At 36.7% G+C, this 20,417-nt stretch overlaps 1 protein-coding gene across 1 annotated transcript in view; it reads right to left on the bottom strand.

Annotated features, from left to right (window-relative positions):
- NCAM2 (neural cell adhesion molecule 2) overlaps positions 1 to 20,417 on the bottom strand; it is a 165,680-nt gene that overhangs the window by 34,656 nt on the left and 110,607 nt on the right. The window contains exons 10-14 of the mRNA XM_018557205.1: positions 11,200 to 11,350; positions 9,462 to 9,649; positions 4,397 to 4,493; positions 3,813 to 3,986; positions 2,342 to 2,461 (exon numbers count right to left, since the gene is read on the bottom strand). Of these exons, the coding sequence (XP_018412707.1) occupies positions 2,342 to 2,461; positions 3,813 to 3,986; positions 4,397 to 4,493; positions 9,462 to 9,649; positions 11,200 to 11,350 (730 nt within the window). The remainder of the gene's footprint in view (positions 1 to 2,341; positions 2,462 to 3,812; positions 3,987 to 4,396; positions 4,494 to 9,461; positions 9,650 to 11,199; positions 11,351 to 20,417) is intronic.

Genomic DNA, 20,417 nt, shown 5'->3' with positions numbered 1-20,417 from the left:
TATATATATATATATAGGTATTTTTATAGCGCCATCAATTTACACAGCACTTTACATACTGCACATCAGTCCTTTCCCTCAAGAAGATTATGATCTATGGATCCTCTCTCTCATGCATACATATACTCACACACACACATACATACTAGGGATGCTTTAGACAGGAGCCAATTAACCAAAAGCTGGCCATACACCTTACAACCACCGCAAGACTTTTGTCTTGCAATGGTTGTAAGGTAATTTTAAAAAACGTAAAATGACTGCAATGCTGAACGGGCAGTGTGCGCTTGTGCCCTTGGGCCATTTGTCATATGGGAAGGCCACAAACCCGCCAACAATTGTACGATTCTTGGCGGGTTTTCGAGCCTGCAACAAAAGACGTGCGACCGCATAGTAGAAACAGTCGCACGCCTTCCATACACCTGCCGATTATCGTACGATCGCGGGATTTCCCACGATTATCGTACGATAATATCTTACAGTATGTCTTTGGAGTATGAGAGGAAACCCAAACAAGCACAGAGAGAACATGCAAATCCCATGCAGTGCCCTGGCCAGAATTTGAACCTGGGACCCCCAGTAACTAACCACCAAGCCACAGCACTGTAGGCAGCACCCACCATTGGCTTGTGATCACAGTGCAAGCAGAAAAGGGAGTATAACCAAACTCCAATATGTAGAAAAATCCAGTCAATAGTACTGCAGCACTTGTGAATTTATTTGAAGTCACACTTGCATCAGAATATGTACAACAGTTTCAGATCTGAAGGACCCTTCCTCAGGTACCATAAACATACTGCGCATGTGCTATAAAAAATGTCTAGAATGGTAGTAATGTAATATGCAACAAACATTTACTACAGGTGAATCACTTATATGTAATTTAAAACACATGTAACAGGAAGACATTAACAATTTTAATTACAAAAAGACATAGGGGTCTATTCACGAAGCTTCCGAAGGATCTGGCCGTAACTTCGGCCGATCATTCGGCTAGCTTCGGCCCCAGGACCCCTTTGGTTCAGTAGAACCGAAGGGGTGCTGTACAGGCTATTCACAATAGCCCGTACAGCTCCTGATCATGGCGGAGCGGCTCGGCCGAGCCGAATGTATATGCATCGGCTCAGCTGAGCCGTGCTGAAAGCCGAAGCTGGCCGAGCGGCTGTTCATTGGCCGGCCGACAGCCTGCTTCTGACGACTGGGCGGAGCCAGCCGTGATCTTGGAGATTTCGGCCGACCCGAAGCCACACGAAGCAAGCCGATGTACGGCTGATTTCAGCCGATGTACGGCTGAAATTAGCCGTACCAGCCTGAAGTGAATAGCCGAACATCGTTCTGCTCACTTCACTTCAGATCGGTCATTCACTCGGCTGCCCTCGGCAGCTTTGTGAATAGCCCCTACAGTATTGGACTATTTGATCCACTAATTGATCTGACTATCCTCATTTTGCAAAATATGCAGCACTTGTTCCATTTTGATTTACCTTCATTTGGTCCTAATTAAAGGAACCGTGATGAGCTAAACTCAAAGGATATGAATCATGTTATAACTTAACTAAATTAAATCTTTACTACTGTCTCTAAAACTTTTTACTACTGTCTCTAAAAGCAAAGGGCAGAAACCACGAGATGCCTGCCATTGCCATTATTAGCCATTTGATTTAGCTTGACTTTGTTACAGATATATCACTTCATGGCTAAACCCTGCCTACTGCCCTTCTATAGTATATGAAACTTCCCCAGGGGCCAGAAAGGGCATTCTGATTCGACAGGGGTTGGCAGGTGGTTTGCAATGACTTTGAAGAAAGTCATAATCCAGTAACAAAGTGAATCAGAGAGGCACACATATTATTTAGATTATTTAGATCTAGATAATAAAAGTAATGTCAGGCATCTTATAGTCCACTCATAACCTGGACTTTTTATTTTTATTATTTCAAAAGTTTAAATCTGAGTGTAGTTTTGCTATGTACCTATTTGTAACTATGTAATTTGCATTCAAACAATTTGTCCCTGTGGATGTGAACATCATAGACTTTGAGACAGAGGCATTCTGTGCTGAAATACAGAGGTGAAGTAGACTGACTGAGGAGTGGCTGGTTAAAAGCTGATTGTGAGTTTACAAGGATCTGGTAAGAGTTTCAGTGTATAGGAAAGGTGGGGCACTGTGTTTAGCTTGCTGGCTGGACACATTTTCACAGCTTGTATTACAAATACCTTAAGTGTATTTTAGTTTGTATTGTAAAAGTTTTGCTTGATACATTATATGCTATATATGTGTAAGGCCCCAAAAAATGCAAACAAAATCTGTACAATATTTAGGAAAAAATTAAATACTCACGAACTGGAAGTGTCTGAAAAATTTCTGTTTTACTATATTCCCCTTGTCCTTTTCCATTTACAGCAGCAACCCTGACTTCATATGTCATATTAGCTTCCAAATTGCTCAGGACAACAATTGCTATAACAAAATAAAATCATATTAAATAAATTACAATGTTTAAACCTACTTCCTAAAAACTGTGTTTTGATTAATTACAAATATTGTATCAAATGTAACTTTTAAAAGTATTAAAACAATGTAGGCTTATTTTAGTTAAGAAAAATAATTCTCTTATTTTCTTATTCTATATATTTTCTATATAGGAGCATTAAAAGGACCTGTCAGAATGGATGTGATCTGTCACATCTGAAGCTCCCGATCAGCAATGAATGCAGCCATTGCCATCAGTGATGCCACATTCCAAGGAAGATCAAACATTAGCAGCATACACAGTACTGTGATCGACTATGGAAGTAATGCTAGTTTTTAGGAATTTGGAAATAGCAGCTTCCGCTATAGGAAACCTAGAGACAATAAGATGGATAAAAGAAAGTGGGGGGGATTGGATGCAACAACAGCAAGAGCTTCAGCTCAATGCAAGTTACATTTTAAAATAGAAAAGGGGGGAAACAGATAAGAAAGGGAAAACATGTAGGCCCTCTCAGATTCCATATTGGTACTGTAATGCAGTGCAAATTGTAATCTGAGTGCATAAAACTACTATTTACTAGCTGTTCTGGCATAGGCAAATCACTGCCACTCTTACAGGTTCTATTTTACGATTGACGCTAAATAATGGTAATGACACTGAGACCAGAGCTGAATGATCCAGAACTGATGTCTTAGTCAACATACAGGGAGGAGTTGTTAGTGAGGAGATTGAGGATGGGATGGGAAGGGCTGGTTTAGGAAATACATTTAGGTTAACTTTAAATTGTAAATGGGTAAGGGCTTGTTCACGCCAAATGTGGACCAGATCTGCATGAGTTTCTGCACACGCAGTGCAGTGTGTTTTGCCACGTTCCGGGCCATTTTTGTAGCCTAAAATGGGCTTTCGGTGCATTCCAGGGCATTTGCATGCGTTTATGATGCGTTTGCATGCATTCCAGAGCAGGAAAAATAGGGCATGCTGCAGTTTTTTTCTAGATGCTCTGGAACTGAACGCAGCGGTGTGAACTAAAGGCCAAAATACAATTGGAATACATTGGATGCAGTTTTGATCTGTTCTGTAACTGCTCTGCTCCTGGAATGCGCTTTGGTGTGAACTAGCCCTTAGAAGATTGAAACCAGGTTGACCTCCTATCTTTTCTGAATATCAATTTTACATACCCAATTCACTGACATTTTTAGATACAAATTCATGTAATTCAAGACAAAAATAAAAACATCAGATTCTTGAATAAAGTTTAAACAAGATGCTGTAGCTCTGAGTGCCACAACGAGGATGCTGAACTTTAATATATAAATATTAATTCTCATTTGTACTCACTTTGAGTTCCATGCGAATGGACAACTTTCCAAATATCTGATGACACTTCTTTATAATCCATTTGGTAATGATGAATTGGCACTCCGCCATGTGAGTCTGGCTTGTTAAAAAATACTTTGGCATATGTCTGTGACAGCTCTATAACGCGCAAACCATGTGGACTGGAAGGTACATCTACAGCAAGCATAATAAACATACATTTATTAAAATATGAAAGTTACATTCAGGCAAATGTAGATTTTAAGAATTGTTTTTAAAATAACATATATAAATAAAGAAGTGCCCAGCTTGTTTGTGCACCTAAGCTGGAGAAAGCAACAAACCATTGGCTAATTATGGATTACAGCCAGTTAAAGTTTACAATTAATTCTAAAGATTTTCACTGAAAATAAACACACACAAAAAAATTCAAATTGAATGTATATTACATCGCCTTAACCTGTATCCAAAAACCCCAAACATTATAATTGTGTGCAACATGGGAATACAATAGACAAACGGCAGATACATGCATTGGCAACATATATCTGCTAATAAACTTTTATACAAATATGTTATCCACTGTGCAACTATGCAACACCTACCAGCCAGAGTTAGTATATATTCCTGGGTCTTTGATCCTATTGAATTGATGGCTGTACAGTTATATCGTCCAAAATCATTCTCTGATATTGGAGTTATCTTAAATTAAAAAAAAGAAAATATATTAGGATATAAATTGATATCAATATCTACATAAGTAAAAATTGGGTGAATATTGTTCATGAAGAAACCAATTATCAATTGAAAGTCTTACACACAGAAAAATAAATGTGGTCCTACACAGGCCTGGGCCAGACTAGTGCCGAGGTAAAAGAAGCACCCACCATGCAAGCTGTGCTGCAGGGGGCACAGTAGGCACGGGAGGCTTTCCTGTCTCAACATCACCCAGCAGTCTTCTGCACTGTGCAGAATTGAACTGTCAAACTGATAGCTCTGGCCCGTAGATTACATTGGGAGATCAGAGCTCTCCTTGTGGGAGACTGCAGGACTGCACTCTGCTGTGAGTGTGACAGCTGCCTGAGAAAACTCTGTATGCCCCTAAAAAAACAGAGCACAGTGCCCAGCTGTCACAGAGCTCTGATGATTACACAGGGAGAGCTGCATTCTCCAAGTAATCTGCAGGACTGAGCTATCCCTTTAAAAGTTTGAGTTCCCCTCTGCATTTATTTATTCATGAAAGACATGACTGTAGTTGTTTGTAGCACCATTTTTTTTTTTAAACTGCATTGTACCAAAACCATGATTCTAGTGCCTTTTAAAAAGGAAAAATCACATGTTAAAATGTATATCTATTCTTAATTAGTTTTGTTAACCCTAAAAAGTGCAGGTAGAAATTGGGTTAACCCTAATTATTTTTTTTACTCCTGTATTCCTTGGTTTTTATTTATATAAATTTTTTCTATATAAGCGTTTTAAATTGGTGTTCATTTGGTGTTCATTTTTGTAATGTCGAATTAAGCACTTGCCGCCCGTCTGTTGTGGCCATACTTTGATGGCATTTTTTTTCTTTTTGCGTGTGTCCCCTAATGATTATGAGCAGGACACTGTTAACATTTGTTATAGCCAGTGATGTCTGTTACATGTGTTCGGGTGGCTATACAGCTGCCTAATCGCTTGTATCTTCGATTGGAGGGAGATCACCACACTTCCACTGGCTGCTTTCCCATCTGATGTGCATTACATCACTTTTCAGTGTGTTATATCTCTTGCTGCTGTAGCCAGAGAAAAACCTTTTATGGAGATCCCTAGGTGACCATCTCATAGACCCCTGACATCTCCATAAAGAGTACCTGTCACTGTCACCTGTCATCTGTGCTAACACATAGGGGGCTTGTTAGCCCACTATGTGATAGCAACAAAGCTACATGTAAAAAAAGTTTAAAAAAAAATTAGCCCAAAAAATTAATTAACAACATTTTTTACATACATGTTCATACAAACAAACCTATGAGAAAAATGATAATTGCCCCACACTTGTTACATATCACAGCAAATGCTGGAGTGCAAGCAATAAGTCTAGGGCCATCACTGTTACCACTAAATTGATGAATGATAAAAGCGTCACCTATGGGCAATTTTAGGTATGATCGTTTTTTTGCGATTTCACAAGCACACACAATTTTATGGCTTGACATGTTTGGTATCTATTTACCCAACTTGACCACATCTTTGATATTTTACCAAAAATTGGCTAATAATAAATATGTCATAGTAGGGAACACTTTTTTCAAACTTTTTGGTAGTTTTTTGTTATAAAGTAAAAAATAAAAAAGTGGTGATTAAATACCACCAAAAGAAAGCTCTACCTGGAGTTGTTGAAAGCGAGTCATTACAACAAAGCAGTTGTGAAAGTTCCATACTGTAAATCTAATTTATGTAATCAGAGACTGGTAAACATTTCTTTAAAGTAGTAATTATCTTTTGTTGTAACTGACATTTAAATACAAGTTCTATATATAACGATGGTTGAGCTGACTGAAATTATAGCATCTCAAAACTCCAGACTTTAAATATCAAAACACATAATACTTCAACAGAATGTGAGAAAACCGCTGTCTGTCTACAGTGTTGGTTTTAGTAAGATGTTCTTCATATACCACCAATAATAGTAATCCATAAATGTCTTGCCTTCTTTAACTTGTGATGGCATATATTTAATGTACATGAATCCTTCTTTTAATGAAAAATTGTGTATTTTTTGTTAACTAAAAATAAATACTGACTTAGGAAGCAAAAGAAAAAAATATTGGTAAACAATTTGATAAGCTGAACTTGGTTTTAATAATTTTGTTCAACTAGCTAATATGCAACTGTGAATGATACTTTAAGCGACACTAAACGCAAAGAGTTTAAGAGTTAAATCTTAAAAATGCAATCAAGTACCTTGACTGTTAACACAAACATTCTCTTATTTCGTGCTCACACTGTTATTCCTTCTGCAGGAAGCTCCAAGCTCACCCCTGCGTTAGACTATAACTTCAATACAAATTAGCTAACTAAGTCTGAGATTGTAGTCCATCACGAGAGTGAGCTTGGACAGGTGGCTGCTTTACATCACACACAAGGACCATGGGAAACAAAAGTAGTCACCCTCCAGAAGGAAGGACAGTGTCAGCATGAATTTAGAGATGATTTGAGGATCTACAGCCCAATGATACACAAATAAGATACATTATTGTTAATAGTAAGGGTACTTGAATGCATTTTTAGTATTTAAATCCTGAGTTTAGTATAACTTTGACTGATTTAAAAAATATTCTGGTAAAAACTTATACAGCATGAACGCTCAAATAACATTATAAGTGACAACAAAATATGTATGGAAAGAAATATATTAAAGTGATGCTAAAGTGATGCTAAAGTCTCAAAGAAACATTATCAGTACAGGGATCGGTTATTAATAATTTTGTAAAACTCATCAACTGTCTAATAAAGCCACTCTGAATACAGCAAACAACTAAGCAACAAACACACTTTAAACTTTTTTGATTTTTAAATGCAAAATTAATTTTTCTGGATAAATCAAACGGACAATAGTAGCTCCTTTTAAATATATATTACAGAACAAATTCCCCAATGCATTATGATTTTTTTTTAATGTTCAAATTAAATGTAATGAATTCATATAATTACCTTGGACTGTTTTTCTCAATACAGTTAATGATATAATCAAACTTTGCATTACAAAGCCAAAATACATACTGACAGCCTTTATTATAAAAGCTTAATGTGGCAATTTATATTCATTCACTGAATACATAAAACACCTTACTATATCAGTTTATAATTTCTTAGATTTGTTATTTTCTTACTTCCTGCAATAGGCTGACAATACTGTTTCTTCTGCAGTGAAATCACAAATCAGAATTGTCACCCTGAGGACAGGGTAGTCTTAGAAAGGGAAGTAGTTTATAGTGAATTTTAAATCAATGACAAACACATTAGAGTTTTAACCCCTTCATGACTGAGCTAGTTTTCCGTTTCTGTTCATAAATGACTGGCACACTTTTTAAATTTTTGCAGTGTGATTCTTCCATGGCAGTAATATACTATCTTACTAAATGTACCCACACATATTATATATGGTTTTTTACAGGACAGATAGGGCTATATAATTTTATCCTAACTCCCTAATGCCTCACTTAGTTAGAATAAAATATTTTAAAATTTGGAAAACACATAAAGAAAACACTTTTTTTCACAAGTTTTGATTATTATAACTTTTTTGAATTTTTATAATAATTATAGTATAAAAAATATATATTGATATATAAGTTTTATTTTCTTATTTTTTTACACTTTATTTTTTTTTTTACACTTTTTTGTCAGTTATATAATAAGCAGTCACTATGACTGCTTCATAAATTAACTTTTTACATTTTTGGTCATTTTTAGGCTGCTCCAAACTTAGGAACAGCTAATAATAACCTTAGAGACTTATCCTGACAGCATGTCAGAATCAGATCTCACTAAAGGTTTCTGATCGTGCCCAGACTGAAGTGATACATTTCAGGCACAAAGATATATTGTAACATTGTGCCTGAAATGTATCATACAGCTTCATATACACCTGGCCAGTGTATGGAGCTGTCAAAATAAATAGCAGAGAGGTGACTCACTCTGCTACCTCTCTGCTATCTTTAGCTGTCAAATACCGGATCACTATTTAGCGATTCGGTATTTGTATGTAACGGCTTCCTTCTTTCAATAATGAAAGAAAGAAGCTTTTACAAAAGCTTAACTATTTCATTAATGAATACCTTAATACTGTGGCATTCATTAATGAATGGTAACCGCTGAGAATCAGCGGTTACCAGCATTGCAGAGCCGCAAATAACTGATCACGTACAGTGTTCATGGCCAGTCATTTAGGCACTTCGTGGTGGGACATATACAATGTCTCCCGTCACGAAGGGGTTAAACCATATGAAGAATAGATGGCAATTGTACATTACACTTTAGGTGGACAGCATGGTTTATTACAGAAAGTTGAAATATAATGGACCTACTGGCAGAATCAACAGGTAATAATGTTACAGTGGGGACTCAGAAAACAAAAACTGCTAGATTAATGCTAGTGAAAGACTGCAGAATGAATGTTATTTTTTATTTTGCCCATAGTTCCACTGTAACTGAAATGTGATATAGGATGACTTGCCAGTTAATAAATAACTATAAGTCAGTTAGACCTATAAAATCACGAAGCTACTTAAAGAATAATTGCATTATTTGTTTGCAAAACAAAAACAAAGCTTGGCAGTGGTGGTTCATCATAACCTAATGTACACAATAAGGTATAAAAAGGATCAACTAATCTGTTCACAAATTAGTCCACAGATTTGCTCATAAACCTCAAACCAGCATATAAAAGTGTCTTTCACAGCCTCCCAACTTCTAATGTCTGAGCAAACCACCTTTGTAACAAAACCAGAATGTGTAGCTGTAAACAACCCCTTTTATCAAAGAGCTGCAGCCTGCTACCTGGTGAATCAAGAGAATGAGTGCCATTCAAAGAATTGTAATAGCTACATATTACATGAAAATCAGTACAAAGTCCTTGAAACCATAAACAAATGCTTGAGAAACTATGATCTGAGAAGGATTTACCTCTAGCAGTATTTTCTTCCCATCTCTGTATGTTTTTATATTTGTTATATTCCTTGCTGGTAACAAGATTTTGTCTCTACTCCAGAAAATTGATGGTGATGGGTTAGAGACCACATCACAGCTGATATTAATTGTATTGTTTTCCCATGAGTAGTAGATAGTTTGATTTGAAACAAATTTAGGTGCATCTGTAAGAAAACAAATGGGATTCCTGATGAATATAAAAAACAAATTATATTTGCTTCAGTACTTTTACTATTCTTTGTTACAGTTGCAGAAATATTCATTACAGCATTGCATTACATCCATATTGGTTTGTACCTCGGATATTACTTCACAGAAGTTCATGGTTCAGAAAAAGAAATATTGAAAAACAAGTAGATATAACATTTGTAGAACAGCAAATAATATGTACTGGAATTCATGTTATTAATACATTCTGATTACAGTAGTATATGTGTACTGCCTTTAATAGTTTTTTTTCCTTGAATTAATTTCTGTGGTGGTGCTTATTAAAAAAAGCACAAAACTCACAACTTTGTAAGTGTTCCATTATCAACACTGCATTCTTTTTGATATACCAAAAACAATTCATTATGGAAAATTCACAATAGAAGAGCTATGAATTAAATATATTTTATTGATACAATGAAAATAAAATTACATGTAAACTCTATCACAAAATTAATTATTTATAACGTGATGGCTTATCATGGAAATGGAGGATAGGTGGGTCGGGGCTTACCAGCAGGATCATTTTTTTCCTGACACTTTAAAGAGTTGATCACAAAGGTCAGGCCGCTCATTGTCTTACAATAATATATTAAATGACTGCTTCAGGCAGTCATTTAATATATTATATGACTGCTGATCTGTCATTGCAACTGGGCAGAGCCAGCCGCAAGATCATGGCTGGCACCGCCAGCTGTCAGTTGCAAGGCTACAGGTTTCACATCGGCTCAGTAGAGCCGAAGCATATGCCTTCGCCTTTGCAGAGCCGTTCGGCCAGCTTCAGGAGCTGTACGGGCTATAGTGAATAGCCGGTACAGCAGCCCTTTGGTTCAACTGAACCGAAGGGCTACGGCGGGCGATGCTAGCTGAAGGATCAGCCAGAGCTAAGGCTGATCCTTCGGCTAGCTTTGTGAAATACTCTCTTAATCTTTCCCAAAAATATGTACTGTTAGAACTTAAGCTGGGTTTTCTATAGCCTAAAAGATCCTATGCTAAAGCCTAAAGGATCCTATGCTATGACCGCTCAACTGTAATGGTGAAGGTTTCTATATTACCCTATATTATTATTATTATTTTATTATGATTGATTATTTTTTATTATTATTATTATTATTATGCAATAGTAGGCATGTTAATGTGCTTGAAAATTCTTAGCTGCAACCTGTCTCCAAAATCAGACGATGAAAACCGCCAATGCTGGATAGGAGCCACTCATATGTAACAGTGCGAAATACTTCTTTTAAAAGGGAATTTTATTTTTGACTAATCAGGATTTATATCTGTGCTCTAACCCTATCTTAGAGGGTCTATAATTAGTCCCCTTGTTTATCTCTATTTTACTGAACTGCTTCTAGCAATAATTATATGCTTTACAGTGCACAAAGTAAGCCAATCTTCTTACAGCATTCAAATTTCATTCATTAACAGAGCTAGTGAGAATACGCTGAATAGAAAAACGACATGAAAAAGCATAAATAAAGACATGAAAAAACACTCATTAACTTACATTCAACGTTCAGATACATGCTCTTCTGATGACCACCAATTCTACTTGCTGCCTCGCAGTCATATCTTCCCGCATCTGATAAAATCACATTTTTAATGATCAAGGAGGATTTTCCATGGTGTCCTATGCTCTCTATTCTTTCATCTTGGCTCTGTTAACACATAAAGAAAACATTGATTGCCCAAATACACCTTATTTTCTAAGGGCTACATAGAGTTCTGGATTGATAATAAAAAGGAATAAACATGTACAGTGCTTATAACAATCAAACATGTACTATACTTTGCACGATAGTATGTCTTATACGTTAATAGTTATACTATAATATAGTTTTACTTTAAGTAACCCCCCGCCCAGCACCCCTTCACCCTCAAAAATTGTATACTTATCTGTCTTGCTACTGCCAGGTCCACACACTATGTAGAACACAAGCTGTGAAGAAAACGTAAAAAATTTTAATTTCGGTAATTTTTCCTTAATATAGTAAAAAAATAAAACCCCCAGTGGTGAATAAATACCACCAAAAGAAAGCTCTATCTGTCCCCAAAAAAAAGGGTATAAAATTAATTTCAGTACATCGCTGCATGACGGAATAAATGTCAGTTAAAGTACCGCAGCGCTGAATACTGAAAAATGGCCTGGATGGGAAGGGGGTTTAACACTGCAGATGTCAACTGGTTAATAAAGGTTAAAAGTAATGCATGTACAGGATATTTAAAAACATCTCGCCTGTTACACATTAGATGGAAGTCTGATCTAAGCTGCTGCTCCAGAAAGATTACAGAACACCTGTGCTGGAAAACACAGATCTGATCCAGTGGCTGAACACTGTTGTAGCTGGTTCTGAGGCTTGACAAAGGAGGTGGACCTCTGAAACACATTGCCTAGCAACACCTGATGACCTGGAAGAACTCAGCAGATGTAATCCCGCCTTGAGGAGAACCAGCCACAGCAGTGCTCAGCCACTGGATCAGATCTGTGTTTTCCAGCACAGGTGTTGTGAAATCTTTCTGGACTGGACTGGACTGGACTCTGCTCTCTCAATGTGCCATCTATCCTGAAAACAATCCTGGACCAGGAGCTAAGATCGGACTTCCATCAGATGTGTGACAGGTGAGATGTTTTTAAATATCCTGTAAGTGCATTACTTTTAACCTTTATTAAACAGTCACTTTTATACGGCACTTAGATCTGTGCACCATTTTTTTATGTTTTCTTCACAGTACTGTTACATGAATGTTTCCCTATACAACTAACCAGGCTGCAGGATCAGTGCATACATCTCCTCTGGATTAATCACCAGTTTAACTGGAGCTCCTTGTACACTATTAATATACAGTCCATAAACAATCGATCTAGTTGCGCAAGTTGATGACTTCTGTTTTATGTAGACCACAAGCTGGCCCTCCATAGGAATGAATATAATTTTTAGGCATGTGCAGAAGAAGCAAGAAACCAGATGAGAGAGTTTGCAGTGCTGACTTTGCAGCTTCATATGGGCCACATAGCATGGATCTGGCAGCAGCATGGACAGTTGAGTAGAAAACGTTGAGGGATGGGTACTTAATGGATATCTATATAAAAGGATAGTTTTTCTATCAGTGCTATAAAGCTTTTTGTTTTCAACAACTAATAATCCTTTCTCCTTCATCCTCTCCAGTCCACACTACAAGACTATCCGATTCCTGAGTGCCTAAGGATTTCATATGGGAGTGCGCATGTACATCACACATAGCATTGCTTCTTGATCTGTTTGTAACATGTCTTTAGCAGCAGGCTCAAGAACAAAGGACACAGACACCTGAAGTCAGAGGAGTGATTTATCATCCCCCTTCTCATCCTGTGTGCTCAACTGTGTTACTTTATTTAGTTTATTACTGTGAAATCAAACAGCTTCTGCAGCTGTTTCTCTTTAGAAAACACATAACACTTTGGGACACCAATGGGTTATGTGTCAGCTTGTATCATATGTTTATTTGTACAATATTACATATAAATAGTAAAAACAATATAAAACATAACTTAGAAAATGTAAAATCAACCCAAACCATTATTGTTTACTTAATAGTTTGAAATCATAAACATGGCTTAATAATTAACACAAAAATGTATAAATGATGACATGATGAAAATTACTGAATAACGTCAAGATAAGCTTATAAACCTTAACGTTCCTTTCCACCTTTGTAAGTGATTAGCATTTATATTGGTAATGAAGAGGTGCAGTGGTGACGTATACATGTGCACATTTTCATGACTCACATTTTAGACTTTCCTCTTTTTTTTTAATGAACCTTTTATTAGGCCGTAAGCCTAAGAATGCTAAATTTGCTCCACAGGAAAATCAGTCAGACACCAGGGTCGGATGGTAATTTGGCTTTAAACGGCTCTCCCCCTCCCTGTTATTCATTGTAACATGATCAGTGAACATTAGCTGTGCCTTTGCACACAATACACTGTGTGGGGTGAAAGGGGGGTTGCCATTCTGAATACTAATGAATGGGAGAGGTGAGAACGAGCTTGCAAAACACAGGCAGACATTCTTACATAAGGATATGAAGAGGAAAGCTAACAAAAAAAGTAAGTTTGTGGGTTCAAACACAGCAGCTGCATATGCCTGTTTCATGTACATTCTGTTCATTGCTGGCATATGTTTCTTAAAAATACCTCTGCAAAGGTGGAAATGGGCTTCGAAGTGATATTAAAGTCAAGCTATTTCAAAAGGATGAAATCACTTAAAAGGGATGCTGCTTCTTAATGTTTAAAAGTTTTAGTTTTCTGCCGAATCAGATGGCATCTGAGCACTGTCCCTGATATTCTGTATTGTGTTTGCTCCTTTCCTTTGCAGGGTCCTATAGGGCCACCCATGTGTGTGCTAGTAGGCTGTGTGTGTCTATACAAACACAGGGGTACAGCAAGGCAAGCCATGTCCCTCCCACTTGCTCCCTCTTTTTCCCTCCCCCCTTTTCCAAGCTAGTAGATGGACAGCTGCTGGAGACTTTGTTCTCCATTGTGATCTGTACTTGACAGGAAGTTCAGGAAAACTGAGCTGAGAGAGTTGGAGCCAACTATTTGGAAACATGACACTTGTGCATGGGCAAAAATGTAAAGGAATACTTTGCTGTGCAATGTATATTTTTTTAATATGCATTCATTATTGAATCATTACTGGATTCATTTGGGAGTGTAATACAGTGGTAGCTTGGTTCGCGAACAGGAAGTTCGGCAAAATTTTGCTTCTGTACCACTGTACTATTTTAGATAAGCAACTAGGAATTTGTTAATAAATGTAAATATGTAGAAAACTGTAAAAATATATAATAGATTGTACGTTTTGAGTACCGGAGTATGGCTGTGGCTGATTAAATACCAATGATACAATTCAATCTGACTGATGGCTGTTCTGCATGCCCAGAATTGGCAACCTCATTCGAAGTGAATAAACAATCATAGGTAATGTGAAATGAAATAGCTGGAAGGAAAGGAATATTGGCAAGTTTTCAACTGTAATATATTACTCATTGTTTAAACTTTCTCATTTCCAAAAATTTTACTGCATATAATGCTAAAGCTGCATAACTTTAATCCAACAAGCTTGTTGGCACCAATATCTTGATACAGCTGTTAAAAGCAGATCAATTTCCTAGTTAAACATATTTTTATAACCATATCATAGTCCAAATCTGTAAATCAGATCACTTGTTTTTTGTTGTTTATGACCCATAAAATAGTCCTGACTTATTTAACATGAGTAATTTGCAGCTGTAGCAAATTTGATACTTTCATCAGATCTAACATTGGTAAAATAAAATATGATTGCGACTTTAGGTCACCACACTTTGTACATTTCAGCAAATAATGTGGAATTGTTCAAGAAACTTTTGGACGATTTCTTAAGGGACCGTAATATACAGGGGTACGGGTACTCCTAGAATGAGATCCTAATAGGTTGGACTTGATGGACTAATGTCTTTATTCAACCTCAAATACTATGTAACTATGTAACATTATCATCTACACTGCCTTATTGAAAAAAGATTTTTTCTATTTTTAGTGGTTAGATTAGCTTAGACAAAATATAGCTATGTTATATACGCCAAAAGCTGACACTGTAGGAGGGTCATTAAAAAAATCTACAAGCTTCTTAAAGCCCAAATGAACTTTCAGTTTAAATCAGATAAATTAAATCCAGATGCATCAAAACAAACAATGTTCCAAGTCTTACAATTTACTTTCTGTAGAAAGCAGCCACATACTGAGTAGAAAAGGATGTCCCCTTCCAGCCTCCTGCAGAGAAGGTCCCTTTCTCTCTTTGTGGAATCAGGGGTCTCTCTGCAGAGGTCCACCATAGCTTTAGCTCTCCAGTCAGCTGGGAGGGGGAGCTTTGCTGACTAGAAATTGGTCTCATTCTACTTTGGAAAATTAATAAAATACTTTGAAAGATAGAAATTGGTCTCAGCAGGGGGTATGTTGGACCTGTGCAGATAGACCACCGCTTCCACACAGAGAGCATGGGTCCTTCCCTACAGCATGCTGGCAGGGGACAGGCATTCCCCAAGCTGTAAGACTTTGCACACATTTTGTTTTGATGCACCTGAAATGTAACTCATTTTAACTAGTTCAGTTGGACTTTACACATTTCAGGGATTCCAGCAGTAAGATATTGGGGTTGATTTACTAAAGGCAAATAGGCATTTCACTTTGCAAGGGAATTGGTGCTTTGCAAGAAAAATTGTCCCTTCAGCTATGCTGAATTCATCATCCAATCAAGTACAAGCAAAAATATAGCTTTTTCAAATGTCTTTACTCATGATTGACAAAGTGAATTTTCACAACATTAACTGAGGTAAAGGAAAATTCCACCGGAAAGCACACTTACCCTTGCAAAGTGAACAGCTTTTTTTCCCCTTTAATTAATTAACCCCATTGAACTATTCTATCTACTGGAACCCCAACCCACAAATCATACACACAAACATACAACTATTCACAATTATTACAAGACAAAGCAAGAGATTTCTAAATCTCTTGTTGCAGACTCTGCAATGCATGATCACTTAGTAATGAATAATCTAGAAGTACACGTGAGATATCTGTGTCTGGGGCCATTACCATCTGGTGCTCTGTCACTAGCAACCGAAAACAACTCAACGCTGCAATTACATATACAATTCCCTTAAATAATTTCTCAACAGCAAAGGACATCTTGCACTCACGCTCTATATAGCATGCAGAGCCTTATTTACCATTAAGGAGTTACAGTGTGGAAAATAATTATTTGACCCCCTGCAGATTTTGTAAGTTTGCCCACTTACAAAGAAATTAAAGGTCTATAATTTTTATCATAGGTGTATTTTAAATGATAGAGACAGAATATCAACCAAAAATCCAGAAAAAACACATGATACAAATGTTATAAATTGAGTTGCAGTTCAGTGAGTAAAATAAGTACTTGATCCCCTACCAACCAACAATAATTCTGGCTCCCACCGTCTGGCTATGTGGCACACAGATTAGTCCTGTCACTTTAAGAAGGTGCTTCTAACGACAACTCATTATGTATATAAAAGACACCTGTCCACAGAATCTCTTTCTTCCATCTTTTTTATTCAACCTCAAATACTATGTAAACCTCACCACCATGGGCAAGACCAAAATCTGCAGGGGATCAAATAATTATTTTCCTCACTGTATGAGCCTAAGTTTGGGAAGAAGAGTGACAGGGACCAATTACTAATGGAATTTTTTTTGAAATTATGTATTTTTTTTGCTTACCTGGCCACATCTTAACACTTCTGGGTAAATATAAAAGTGTATATGGAGATTAGTCATATGACTTTCTGTATTTTCAAAAATAATAGGAGACATGATGAAATACCCAAAGCAAAAATAAGTCATAGGATTCAGACTTGCTAAGATTCCACCTTAAGTAGCTCATACATGGTTAGAATTTAAAACAAACAAAATTGATTTTGGAAAAATCTCTAATCCATGGTGTGGTCAAAGTGATGATCAATTTTGACCACAGTGCTGAAAATTTTTTGAAGGAGCATGTTGGGAAATTTTTCTTGATCAAACAAAATTCTAACAGTGAATGTGATTTTTGTTTTTTTGGGGGGAAACTCTATTCATTCCAAAATCAAATGTTAAATAAAAGCACTCAAACAAAATTCCTAACAGCAATAGCCAAGTCTCTGATGGCGTTATTGAATGTTCTGACAAGATTTTCCATACTAATATTTGTGCAAAAATCTACCCATGTATACCCAACTTTAAAGTGTGTGTCTAGCCATGTTACTGATAGATTTAGGAAGGGTTAGAGCTCCTTTCAGCTTTGGAACACACCAAGATGTGTAGACCATGATTTAAGCCTCATCCAAGGCATCCCACCTGGCTCCATTACCTATTAAACACAGGCCTACATTTTCAAGTTTGTAACCCTCAAGAAGAGTGGTAACCTAAAATGCACTGGCTACTTTATATTACATTTTCCAAGTAAATTAAATATTTAACAGTCAGAAACTTTGAATACCTTTCTTTAAAACATGTCTCACCCTTGACAACAGCCTTTAGAGATGCAAAATCCCAATATAAGTACAGTAGCCATTAAGAATATCAGGCGCAGTGCTATTCCACACAACCCCAGTGCTACCCTACAAATCCCCTCCAAGTTTTTTTTTGTTTTTTTTTGTTTTTTTTTTGCTGTCTGCTTCCACACTGGGAAAATTCATCCTTACTGTTTGTCCTAGTGATCACTGTCACCAAGATAAAAAATTATGGGAAATCCAAACTTTTAGAGTTGTCGCCAGAACAGGAGGCGAGAGTAAATTTTCCAATAGGTACATTGGTTCCTGTGACAACTGTTTAAGAGGGGAATTTCCCACATTTTGTAAATAATTCATTCTACTTCCTTTGTATCTCAAGGAAAGAAAGTGAAGGGAAATCTCCCCAATGGGCAACAAAACATAAACTGACAGGGATTTTAAACCTTCCCTACTCTATCCAAAACTATCCCTAGTCAAAACAATAAAATATGAACTCTAACAGTTTGGATTTAGATCATATTAATCCCTTGGCATTACAGTGGGTTTTAATGTACAGCACACTGCATTTATTTACCGATTTATTTTATGTCTAACTGCAATAAACCCAGAAAAATAAGGGAAGGGGAACTCACCAAGGACCTAAATGCTGGAACTTGCAGAACATTACTTGTCTGTCAAAACAACTTTAAAGAGTAAGAGCATTTTATATATTGCACTTTCCCAGGGGAAATATAGAGCATCACCTCCATATTTGTACATACTGTTTATTGCTGTATTTTTTTTAACAATAAAAGTATGTTCAGGATCTCCCCAGCCATTTAAATCTCTATGGTGTGTTTAGAGGCTATGGTTCTTGATGATGTCAATAATACCAGTTCAACTTTTTCTAAGATGAATTTGGAGATGTTGTGCACCTGCAATGTATTGTCTAATACAGTAGCTGTTTTCTGTTATAATCAGTCTATGCCTAACATCACCAACAATTGTACATTCACTGAAAAAAGGTACAGTTGTTATGATTATGGTTATTACTTCTATGCCTGGCTTCATTGTGTCCTTCATGATCTAAATCTATAGTAATAAACCTAGAAGCATCCATGCAGCTAGTATTTCTAATGAAGTTCAGTAATGACAGCCACCATATTTCCTTTGCATAGGTTTCCTTTAAAGGTCTTCCTAGGCCTTCTGATTTTGCTATTTATAGATTTTTAGTTAAGTTCACTGCTATGCTATCAGCATTGCATCTAATATGCAAACATCAACTTTTCCTGAAAATGTGCTTGTCCCCGCCCCTTATGCCTTTTCTACTTTGTTTATCATTACTGTGGACTAAAAACAAAGAAAAGGAAGTGGGAAGGGCAAGGTCAAGCACAACTTCAAGGAAAGCCACTGCTTGCATATTAAAGCATTGCCAATATCTCAGAGGAGACACATGACCAAGAGCAAGAAAAAGAACAAATTGAAGGCACAAGGAAACCCATTACACTAATATAATTGCTTTATTGTGTGTGATTACATCACAGGCTCTCTTTAATTTATCTTTAAGCACTTCAATTTTTTTAAAGTGTAATAAGTCCGATAATGTTTAGTGATAATCCAGTACAACTTTACACAAATTTACATTGAATGCTAACAGGGATGTGACATTGCTTGAAAAAAATAAAATACAATTCTTTGTTTGATAATAAGCTGCAGTCAACAAAAATATATGGATAACAGACTTTACAATGTTATAGGGCAGTGGTGGCGAACCTTGGCACTCCAGCTGTGCCAAAACTACAAATCCCAACATGCATCTGCCTCTGGGAGTTATGTCTGTGATTGTCAGAGCCTTGCAGTGCCTCATGGGACTTGTAGTTCTAAAACAGCTGGAGTGCCAAGGTTCACCACCACTGGTATAGGGTTTCACTAGAGTAAAATGTTCTACATTTACACTAATGTCTGAGAGTAGAACTGTTGCCCGGCTATTGGCATTTACATATCTACATATTCTTAACAAGCAGTTAATACATTTTAATACACTTTAAAGAACAAGCATGGCTTATTTTTTCCCTTTAATTAGTTCCCCCACCAAGCAGTTAATACACTTTAAAGAACAAGTATGGTTTATTGTTTTCCCTTTAATTAGTTCCCCCACCACTTGAGTGCTGCCCACTAGGTCTTAGACATGTGCACCGGCAAAACATTTGTTTAGTTTCATTTAGTTTTGATTCTGATTTTGCGTTATTTCTTTTTCGGGATTTGGGTCCGAAAGTCAATTTGTTTCGGGATTCGGATTCGGCCAAAATACGTTAGCAGTAGTCTGTACGAATTGTTTGTTTCGTTGCAGCAAAGTGACATTATAAAACAAAATATATTTTTTTTAATGTCACTTTGCTGCAAGGAAAATTCGTACAGACTACCGCTAACGTATTTCGTCCGAAATGTCGTTTTCGGAAATTCCGATTCATTTTCATTCATCATTTCTGTTATTCAGAAATTCTGATACATCCGAATCTCCGAATAATTAAAATTTGTCCAAAAAACTAATTTTTCCGAAACGAATAGCACATGACTACTAGGTCTTGTACTTACCATTTAGCCCAGATTCAGCAGCCTTAAGTGTGTGGCCCTGCTGTGAGCCACACAGCATATCCTCTGAAAATGTCTGCTCCTTACTGCACATGCACGCCA

This window comes from Nanorana parkeri, unplaced genomic scaffold (assembly GCF_000935625.1).
Source record: "Nanorana parkeri isolate BGI_ZX_2015 unplaced genomic scaffold, ASM93562v1 scaffold272, whole genome shotgun sequence".
NCBI classification, from domain to species: domain Eukaryota; kingdom Metazoa; phylum Chordata; class Amphibia; order Anura; family Dicroglossidae; genus Nanorana; species Nanorana parkeri.
Note: the sequence above shows the minus strand (reverse complement) of the source record. Positions and strands in the feature narration are given on the sequence as shown.